At 38.0% G+C, this 11,049-nt stretch overlaps 1 protein-coding gene across 1 annotated transcript in view; it reads left to right on the plus strand.

The window, feature by feature from the left end:
- Positions 1 to 11,049, plus strand: part of LOC104949777 (rho GTPase-activating protein 26-like) — a gene marked incomplete at its 5' end in the record, with an annotated part of 41,734 nt that overhangs the window by 4,578 nt on the left and 26,107 nt on the right. The window contains 11 exons of the mRNA XM_010776181.1: positions 2,351 to 2,452; positions 2,589 to 2,699; positions 3,145 to 3,249; positions 3,681 to 3,810; positions 4,051 to 4,151; positions 5,528 to 5,622; positions 7,032 to 7,110; positions 8,444 to 8,480; positions 8,711 to 8,776; positions 9,718 to 9,792; positions 9,890 to 9,974. Of these exons, the coding sequence (XP_010774483.1) occupies positions 2,351 to 2,452; positions 2,589 to 2,699; positions 3,145 to 3,249; positions 3,681 to 3,810; positions 4,051 to 4,151; positions 5,528 to 5,622; positions 7,032 to 7,110; positions 8,444 to 8,480; positions 8,711 to 8,776; positions 9,718 to 9,792; positions 9,890 to 9,974 (986 nt within the window). The remainder of the gene's footprint in view (positions 1 to 2,350; positions 2,453 to 2,588; positions 2,700 to 3,144; positions 3,250 to 3,680; positions 3,811 to 4,050; positions 4,152 to 5,527; positions 5,623 to 7,031; positions 7,111 to 8,443; positions 8,481 to 8,710; positions 8,777 to 9,717; positions 9,793 to 9,889; positions 9,975 to 11,049) is intronic.

Below are 11,049 nucleotides of genomic sequence, written 5' to 3' on the forward strand. Positions count from 1 at the left end.
GGTAAACCTGGGCCGAGAAACCCCCCCAAAAATAAGAGCAAATACACTGTTAAATTGGGGCAGATAATCACACTAAGTTTGTACCTCGTTAACGTTGTGAAATAGGACATTTTTGTACCATTTAAGGAAGTGTTGGAATTATTTGAAAACATAGTTTCGGATTGGGAAAACTCTCGATAACAACAACATGGAAAGTAGACATTTCATGGCTCACCAGTACTATTTGTGTTGCTCTTCATTAGCAAACTTGCATTATATAATAATAATAATCAGATTGGTCAATTTGTTGATGAATTGGTTTGTTTGCAAAACTATTGTGAATACAGGTCTGAAAAGCAACTTTTTAATGGTGATACATTTACAGTTTGACAAATGGATGTTATCAGAGTGTCACTTTGACCCCATGCGAGGCCAAGCAGATTCTAACTCTTATAATAATATGTTGACTTATACATTACAATAAATGTATTCTGCTTTTGGTGAACCTTAAAACTGGTATAAACAAAACAAATGAATCACAAATAAAGTGAATGTTTTCAGGTTTGTCAAGATGTATATGTTGGCTTCCTGTTTAAGGGGGACCATCTAATAATTGTTTGCATGACAGCAGTGGAGTACAACTGTGATGATTCAATCTTGTGAGGTGGCACGGCATGATCCTGTATAAAGACACAAACAAACATAAATTGTATTTATTGTGCTGTTCTGGAAAATACAAATACAATCATAGCTTAGCAATCACAGTTAGGGGAGATCGCCACCTGCTGGCTGACGATGGAACTAACTTAAAGTAAACTCATTTGGAATGCCTACAAAGTTTTACCAATGATTTGGTTAGTAAAATAAAACACATATATATATATATATATACTGACTGCTTCATATTTAGTTTTCATTTACGCACTTCAAATTTCCGAAAGAAAGTAGAAAACCTTCTTTCAGTTGTTTAAATAAAAGGTATTTTAACTCAGAGTAACCCATGCAACCCCTAAGGAGAGACTCACAGAATAGGAACATTACAGAAAGGATTTCTACAGTGAAGATGAAAAAGTAAAGGAGGGCTTTAGACAGAGGCCTTGTTGTTTAGAGGGAAGTTTACCGTCTCTGATGCGATCTGCAGCTGCTGTCTGTTCCTCCTCTGGCCCAGAGGACTCTTCTGATGTTCAAACTGTACTGGCAACAACATCCCTGTTTAGTCATATAACTGCAACAAGGGTTGCTATCACAGCATTTTGGCATTATTGATAATGTCCTTATTTTTGTTTTTTTGGTTTTGATATGGGATATTCCTTTCTCTAGCAAACTCATTTCAACCACCAGAAATGAGCAGAAAGCAAGACGGCTGAGTCCATCAAATGAAATACATGACAGATTGAGGCAATTCATCGAATAATGCAAATCAAACCAACAAAACCTTTACACACAGAGCTGCCCAATATTTGACATTTCATTATAATTTTACTCAACACATTTTTAGATTCTTATTTAACTAATGCTAATAGTAAGTTTGGGCTTCAACTAATTATTATTATTATTGTTATTATTATTTTTATTATTATTATTTTTTTAATTATTATTATTATAATGATTTTAATTATATATTATATATTTATTATTATTTTGTTATTTCTATTATTATTTATCTGAGCATTATTTTCTAGATAAATAGTTTGGTGTAAAAAAATAACACCTGAGTATCTCAATGTCAAAGATTATAGCTTTAAATGCCTTGTTTTGATGGGGAAAAAATGAGAAAAGCAAGTAAGCTCTATATTTGAGTCTAAAAGCAGCATAATGTGCCATTTTTCCATGCTATTTGGATTTGAGCTTTTAACTTGAAGCTCCAGCCGGGTCGTGTCATGTGAGGTTGGGATGGAGAAATGCTAACTGACTGGGACAGATGCAATTTTATAAAACCCCAGGGCCTCTTTGAGATAGGAAGACCCGCCCTGATCTGCTTCTCCTCTGTTTGATGTCCACTTCTCCAACATACTTTCTCTCTCTGAGAAAAAACTAAAGCAATTTGAGGACAAACACACCCTGTTCTATCTGTCCCTGGTGGTTAATCATCACTTAACTGTGTGTCTCTTTTGTCAGTGAAGACAGCTCTGATAAAACGGACTGTTGTTTATGAAGCAGCTGTGCTCCCCGGAGACATAATCTCATACTGGCCCACTGAAATGGAAAATATTTCTCTCCATTCACAAATCTGCTCTGGTTGATTACAGATGGTCTTAAATCATGTTAATATGATACAAAATATAACAGATGTTCGGGCTATTGAGTCGGCTTACATTAAATGAGTTATTCTGTCTGCATTCAAACTAAAATCGTTTTCTTTTTGTTACAGGAAGCGAGGAAAAAATATGACAAAGAAACAGAGAAGTATTGTGCAGTGCTGGAGAAGCACCTTAGCCTTTCAGCAAAGAAGAAAGAGTCCCATCTACATGAGGTAAGATAGCAGTGTCACAATGCTTTTCCTTCTGCCCTCTGAACGGCGATAGATAGATAGATAGATAGATAGATATTTTATTAATCCCAATTTTGGAAATTAAAAGCAGTTTTCTTAATGACATTCCCTGTTACAGGCGGACAACCAGGTAGATACCGTACGGCAGCATTTCTACGCAGTTTCTCTGGAGTACGTCTTCAAGGTGCAGGAGGTTCAAGAGAGGAAGATGTTTGACTTTGTGGAGCCTGTAAGTCCCACATTTGTTTCATGTAATATCTCTATTATTCAATGTATTTTCCTCAAGTTGTTCTGCTCACACACTCATTTTCAGCAGGGGTTCCTATTACATTTACTCACTTTGACAAATCCACACCCAGCAGCTGCTCACTACATCAGTCCCTTGTTGTTAACAAAGTGCAGTTTGGAGGTTTTAGCGCCTTGCTTGAGGTCACCTCAGTTGCTAGTTACAGAACAAATAAGGACAATGTGTACATAATAGGTCTAATTTACCACTTAAGTTGTTTCTGATAATTTGTGTAAATGTATTTACTGCACTTTCATTTTTTTCAGACAGTCATTGTTTTGTGGAACATGCATAGTTGCATAATGTAATGTATTTTTGTATCATTTTGTGTAGTCTCCCTCTACCTCCTTCATCTGCGTCATGTTCCTGCTGCTTTTGTCTCCCTCAGCTGCTGGCGTTCCTCCAAGGTCTTTTCACCTACTATCACCACGGCTATGAGCTGGCAAAGGACTTCAACCACTTCAAGACTGATCTCACCATCAGCATACAGAATGTAAAGACACACACACACACACACACACACACACACACACACACACACACACACACACACACACACACACACACACACACACACACACACGCGCGCGCACAAATATCACAAGCAAGGTCACACTGGAACCATAATAAAGAAAAAAATAGTACATAGTACATTTCTGAAAATACTGCTATACTTGAGACCCAAAAGACATGCAAAAACCTCCCTACAAAAATAGAAGCTAAGAAAGATTAGAGGACGTACGTGGATTGTAGCATTGAACATTCCTTGAACATTTTTCCTTTTATTCAAAGCATTTTATTTTATTTCTTAGAATGCTGAAATGTTTTTAAAAATAAATAAAAATCCACTTTTTGCATGTTAATCTGACTCCTGATCTGGCCATTTAATTAAATGCATGTGTTCCTTCTTGCTTGTGTGAACAGACGAGGAACCGTTTTGAGAGCACGCGGTCAGAGGTGGAGATTCTCATGAGGAAGATGAAGGAGAATCCACACGAACACAAGAGTGTGAGCCAGCACACCATGGAGGGATACCTGTATGTGCAGGAGAAACGTACGTATCCGCTCACACACGTCACCTTTCACAATGAGTGCGCAATTCATTCAGACCTAACAATTGCTCCAACTGTGTGTGGTTACCATGGTTACCGATCTAGCACTAATGCAAGCATGACGGAGATTTTTTCACTTTTCCATCCTTTTTTTGTTTTTGTTTTAACACCGTCTCCCTCTCCTGCCTCTGTTTGTTTGTTTCTCTCTTAACCTGTCTCTTTTTCTTTCCCTTGTCCCTCAGGCTCATTTGTATCTACCTGGGTGAAATACTACTGTACGTACCATCGTGAGCCCAAGAGGATGACCATTGTCCTGTTTGACCCTAAATCAGGAGGGAAAACGGTGAGTAGCTTTATGGATTTAAGTTGCCATGCCACTAAATTCCTTAGCTATTTACTAGTATATATCTATAGGTATTCAGATGCTCCACATGCTTATACACACAGACGTACAAAAAAAATCATCATGTTCTCTGTTTTTTCAATTGGCTCGCTCACAGTTTATCCCACTGTGTGTGTGTGTGGATATATTATTATTTTTCCCAATACACAACAACACGTTTTACAGGATATTTTGAGAGGAGCTACATTAGGATTTTGCAAGCAGAAAATTGTTCAAATGTTTTAAATCATCAATGGAAAATGTCAAGTTTAACGTTAGTCCCCTAGCTCCCGTTCTGACGCATGTTTCCATTTTACAACAGCGTACAGTCATACAGGGAAATATCAGTTTTAACACAGAGAGAAAACATTTTCTCCCACAGCAGCAGCCTCATAAATGAGAGTGCAGCACCTCCAAAGATATTCTGAGTAAGCAGCATGGCTCCAGCTATTTTCTCAAAGTGCTGTCTGTTATCACTTCCTACACAATGAATAACCCAAAGCTCATTCAAGTTCATGCCTGTGTTTTGAGGGTTCTTACGGAACATTCCGAGTGATTTACTGGAGAAAAAACACTCAACATCTCAGAAAGCTTTTCAGGCCCAGCACAACGAAAACATATACAGTATGGGGATCCAAGATGAAAACATCAGTCCTGGGCCCAACATATCAACATAACCCTGTGTACTAAATTCTACTGTACTACATTAAAAAAATAATATACATTTGTGTGACTTTCAACATGTGTCTCTGTGATGAGATGTACTCAATGCTGAAATTGCTTTAGTTTAAAAAAATCTCAATGTGCTTCTAGTTGGAAGTTAAGCAAGTTGGGAAACTGCCTGTAGATTCAGTTGCTCTCCAAAAGGAGAGGATTGTTAGTGAGTCCTTATTAATACACAAAATACTCCTAAAAACAGACTGTTGTCCAAAANAACATACCCCTGTGTACTAAATTCTACTGTACTACATTAAAAAAATAATATACATTTGTGTGACTTTCAACATGTGGCGCTACCAGAAATGTTAACCCTATTAGTAAAGAAGATTACATCAGAAATGCATTTATACAACCTTAAGATTTTTAAGGCATTGTTTGCTTGTGTACTTTAAGCTTACGGGCTGAGTGTCTCTGTGATGAGATGTACTCAATGCTGCAATGTGCTTCTAGTTGGAAGTTAAGCAAGTTGGGAAACTGCCTGTAGATTCAGTTGCTCTCCAAAAGGAGAGGATTGTTAGTGAGTCCTTATTAATACACAAAATACTCCTAAAAATAGACTGTTGTCCAAAAATCACCCATCCTCATCTCATTGTTTTGTTTTGTTTGACTCACATCAGGGAGATGAGGAGAGCTTCACCCTCAAGTCGTGCACCAGAAGGAAGACGGACTCGATTGAAAAGAGGTTCTGTTTTGATGTGGAGGCTGTGGACAGGTCAGTGAGAGTGTGGTTTTACTGTGTGTGTCGCCTGTTCAAACCATGCACTTCCTACACAATCTTCCTTTGACCCGCCTCAAACTGATTATTTTACTTTACTTCTCATAAATATAACACATTTAATTTATGTCAGGGGTAAAAACGTTGTCTTAATCAGTCAGTTTAATAGACACCATTTTTTATTAGGGTTTTCATATGCACAAGTTTTATGGACGACATCCGGCCATGAACCAGAGTAATTCAACAGACAGAAAATAGATTTTTAGGTGAATTTGTTCCCAGCAATCCAACAACTTTCCGAAAACACACAAACAAGCTAGGAAAGAGCTAAACAGGAAGGGCTTCTGATTTTTGTTTTGCATCTTGGAATTTGACGACAGTGTATGCTGTTTTCATGTAAATAGTCACAGTTACATTTCTCTGATCAGTCATCAGTTCAGTGAGGGGCATTATGTGTTTTTGATGTGGTGTAATTGCCGCTAACCGACACACGGGGGTGCTCAGTTAGTTTGGACATAAAGGCGAGACATTGCAGCTGTTAAAGCTCTCATGCTCAGTCTCCTGGTGAACCTCTTCCTACACTCCTCCTCCTCCTCCTCCTCCTCCTCTTCCACCCTCTTTCCTGCTCCTCCTTAACTTGAAGCATTACTCCTTACATTTATACTAATAATATGCTAGATATGTATTGACGTGTGTTTGTTAGTCCCTTAAACAAGGTCATTTATGAATGGTGTGTCTGTTTACATATCATTAATGAGTTGCCGTACTAAATACATTTCATTAAGCCCATTTTGTAAATATTAGTTTTGCTTTGAACATGTCTGTGTGCGTGGGCACCCCTGTTCACAATGTGTCTGTGCACATCCATCTGTGTCATGATTGAAGGGCGGTGTATTGATTGGTGCTTGGGGTGGGGGGTGTTGTAGTGATGTGGTGGAGGTGACAGCTGAAGGTGAGTGTGCAGCCAGTGACAGGGTGACAAACTACAGGAAAGATAGGAAATCAAGAACCAGACAGGAATGGACATTGTGTGTGTGTGTGTGTGTGTGTGTGTGTGTGTGTGTGTGTGTGTGTGTGTGTGTGTGTGTGTGTGTGTGTGATTTCGTAGATGCCTAGTGGAATGATCTGGACGTTTCAAGCTAAATGATCTGTACCTTTTTTTTCCTTTTATGGTGGGATGCAAATTTTTCTGTAAAGTGATAGACCTCTGCTTTGCTGTTGAATAAGTATGTGATTTGCAAGCAGCTTTTGATGATTATTTAAAAATCTAACAGAATATATTAAGCCAAACATGTATTGGCATGTTTTTCCGTGTGCTTGTTGTGCCAGTGTTTGCAAGGTTTGTTAATTGCCACTGATTATAGTATTTGATAAGCTAATGTACCTTTTTGTTTGTGTGTTTAAAGGCCAGGAGTAATAACCATGCAGGCTCTCTCAGAGGAAGACCGCAGGTTGTGGATGGAGGCCATGGATGGGAGAGAACCGGTAGGTTACAAGTTTATTCTTCAATGACAGCGAGAAGATAGAGAAAGAGAGACAGAGAGAGAGAGGGTGTACGTGTCTTAAAAGAAAAACAAAAGCCCAAATATTGAACATTTTGTGAACTAAAAACTTTAGGAAGGAAGTAAAACAGTGAACCATTAAAACAAACTTTATAAAACATAGACAAAAAGACAAAAAAACTGAAATAACATCACCTAAATACCATTCTGAAAGATAACAGCATCTCATTGTTCCTGAAATGGCACTTATCAAACAATGTCAGTGTAACACCAACACAAATACTATTCTCCAGACCGTATCTCGTAAAATGAGGTGTGATTTAGCAACTTGTCTAAAGTTCAAATGGAAAATCAATCTTTGGTGGGGTTGTTTACTTAATAATATGCAACCCTTGATGTGGGCTTTATTTGAAGAGTCCCACGTGAGAAAGCTTCTGGAATCACTGGCAGAGAGACATTATCTCACGCATAATTCAGGCGTTTATGTTTCTAATAGGAAAGTTGACTGACGGCCAGTTTCCCCAACACTTCATTTGTTCCGTCATAATATACAGTTTGTTTGCCCTAAGGCTGGAAGTTTGTTCGTTTTTCTTTCCACACTCTTATTTAGTTACTCATGGTCATGCCCCAACACCTCTTCATTCTCTTGTCTATATTCACAAAGGTAATCACCATCAATAAAGACACCGCAAGCTCCAACAAGCAGTCTCTGAGCTCTGGCAATCTGTAATAAAACAAGACATTTTGATGATCATGTTTGACTGAAACTTGTTCAGCCTTTGTTGTTGTTGTTGTTGTTGTTGTTGTTAAGACTTCCCTCTTCTCTGTCTGCCATCACCTTGATAGTCAATACAAGCTCACAACTGACAACAAAATGACTGTAAATCCTATATCATTTTTCTTTTTAAACGTATGAGTTCTAAATATAACAAATCATGGATATGCACATTATTCGAAGGTCAGGCATTAAGGAGTATACAGAGCTCTAGCTTTAACACAATATTCTCACCATTAACATGGGAACTAAAGTTTTGAAGATTACAAAAAAGTCAACGATAAGTGTGACACTTGTTTACGATACTAAATAACCTGATCCATCCCAGATAAGTTCTTCTTATAATTGGGATAAGTAGCATTCACTAATAAGCATTTAAAGCTTATTATGCAAAAATTAAAAGCAGCTCAACTAGTATGACAGGTGTGTTTTAATTTGTGTGCGTGTGAAATTGTGACTACAGGTGTGATGTAAACACATATCATGCCTTCATTAGAGTTATTTGCAGGTTTATATCTGTGGGTGTGTTTTTTATTTGCAGGTGTATAATCTGAATAGAGACAACCAGGCTGAAGGCCGTAAGTAGCTTTAATTGGTATCAATGAACTGTTAATTCAATGCTACGGTATTATATAAGAATATATCTTGCTTTCTAAATTGGTAGGTTTAGTGTTAGATTTGAATTGCATGAATGCTGCATTTAACAATCTCTAAAATAGTAGTTTTGCCTGTTTGTATTTTTAAATACTTATAATCAAAGCTCATATTCTTCCTCAGTATTTATTATGCTTGTCTCCATCTCCGTCAGTGGCCCAGCTGGATGTGATCGGGTTCAACGTGATGAAAAAGTTCATTTATGCAGTGGACACTAGAGGTACAATGTCGATTCTGATTTTCTTTTCTTTATTTTGTGTTTCATCTGATATTTTTATTTCCCGCCACAGTGGCACACCGGAAAAGCTATAGATACTAGATACTAGATAGTCTGCAGCAGTTTGCACTATTCAGTAAAGAATATACCGGTACACAGTATACGCCAAAAATGTAAACATATAGACATGCACTTAAACAGCAAACTAACAGCCCTTTTCCTTCACTAAAAATAAAGAAATAATATATGTAACGTGAATAGACGAGTGGTGTCTTAAAAATCTGGTAAAGGCAAAATTATTAGTTGGTAATCAACTAATCAATCATCATAAAAAAAAAAACATTTTCAAAACGACATATTCCAACAACATCTGGGTCAAACTGTTTTTTTAAGTTGTCTTTACAGACTTTTTATCTGACATGTCTCCATCGAGCTTCACATGTGCATATTACTCCCTTTTCCCTCTAACGGCTGCATTAAGAGCATCTATTATGGAACTCACTTGAGCTTTTTACCGCTTTACAGATGTATTTACATTTATATGGTATATAATGATGGCATCTCCAAGCTGTTAGAATTTTTGTTTCTCTCATGGACATTTATGAAAATAATATTTATTTAATATGATGACTTCAAACACTTGTTTTTAAATTCAGATTCTATAAATCCTCCTAAATAAACCAACCAACCTTGGGTTTCTTGGAAGGCGCTATATAAATCCAAGCTATTGTTATTATTATTATTATTACTATTATTATAAATACCTTTCTCAGATATGGTTCCTATTGTGAAACAAGAAGGCTTAGCTTAGCTTTATCTTCAGTTAGTGTAAATGCATCAAGTGTACAATACTCAAATGATTAACTTTGATGATGAAATTAAATGATGTTATGGTTAATTTAAATACGGTAAAAACAGGAAGTAACCTCTCTTCTCCTCTCCAGGTATCGATGATCAGGGCTTGTACAGAATCGTTGGTGTAAACTCCAGAGTACAAAAACTACTGGGCCTTGTTATGGGTAAACTCAGAAATATAACAACTCTATTTATTCTAAATAAACATTTCTTCCCTTCTTTCATTTAATCAGTCTATGTTTATCTTATGTTTCACATCAGATCCCAAGACATGTGCTGACGTGGAGCTGGAAAACCACGAGTGGGAGATCAAGACTATCACAAGTGCTATCAAGCACTATCTTAGGTTCGTGTGAAAAGGGTTACAGAAATGTAGAAATGGATTGTTCGCTTTGTTCAAAACACTGAATTATTTCTCAATTCATTGGAAATTGCAGCACTTTTCTCCTAACTCAGTATTTTTGATAATTGCATATTGCTGCTTCAGTTTTTGCCTTAAAAAAAATAGAACTCTTGCCATGTTTCACTTTGTTAAATAATTTGTATTTCCTTGTTAAGCCTATTTTATTCATTTAAGAAACATACATTTTCCCATAGAGGGGGTGTTCATTGCACAAAGGATCCATACAACTTAAAAAGTAGATCCCAGGTCTTAATTGCTGGTCATTTTATAGCAGTTGATGGTTAAATGCCTTCCTCCTCTTTAAGAAAATGCTAATTAGCAAAGGATCAGGACTGAGAGAGGCCAGGAATAGGCAGCTAAGTAGAAGGAGAAACACATTAGGCAAAGAAAGGAGTAATGGTGTTCAAGCTGCGCTCAATCTACTCTACCTGACTGAATACACACACACACACACACACACACACACACACACACACACACACACACACACACACACACACACACACACACACACACACACACACACACACACACACACACACACACACACGACACACACACACGACGACACACGACGACACGACGACGACGACGACGACGTACGTACGACGTACGACGACGTACGTACGTACGTACGACGTACGTACGTACGTACGACGTACGACGACGTACGTACGTACGTACGTACGTACGTACGTACGTACGTACGTACGTACGTACGTACGTACGTACGTACGTACGTACGTACGTACGTACGTACGTACGTACGTAACGTAACGTACGTACGTACGACGACGACGACGACGACGTACACGTACGTACGTACGTACGTACGTACGTACACGACGACACACGACGTACGACGTACGACGACGACGTACGACGTACGACGTACGTACGACGACGACGTACGTACGACGTACGACGACGTACGTACGTACGTACGTACGTACGTACGTACGTACGTACGTACGTACGACGTACGTACGACGACGACACACGACACACGACGACACGA

Source organism: Notothenia coriiceps, unplaced genomic scaffold (genome assembly GCF_000735185.1).
Source record: "Notothenia coriiceps isolate Sejong01 unplaced genomic scaffold, NC01 NC01_scaffold00016814, whole genome shotgun sequence".
Taxonomy (NCBI): Eukaryota; Metazoa; Chordata; class Actinopteri; order Perciformes; family Nototheniidae; genus Notothenia; species Notothenia coriiceps.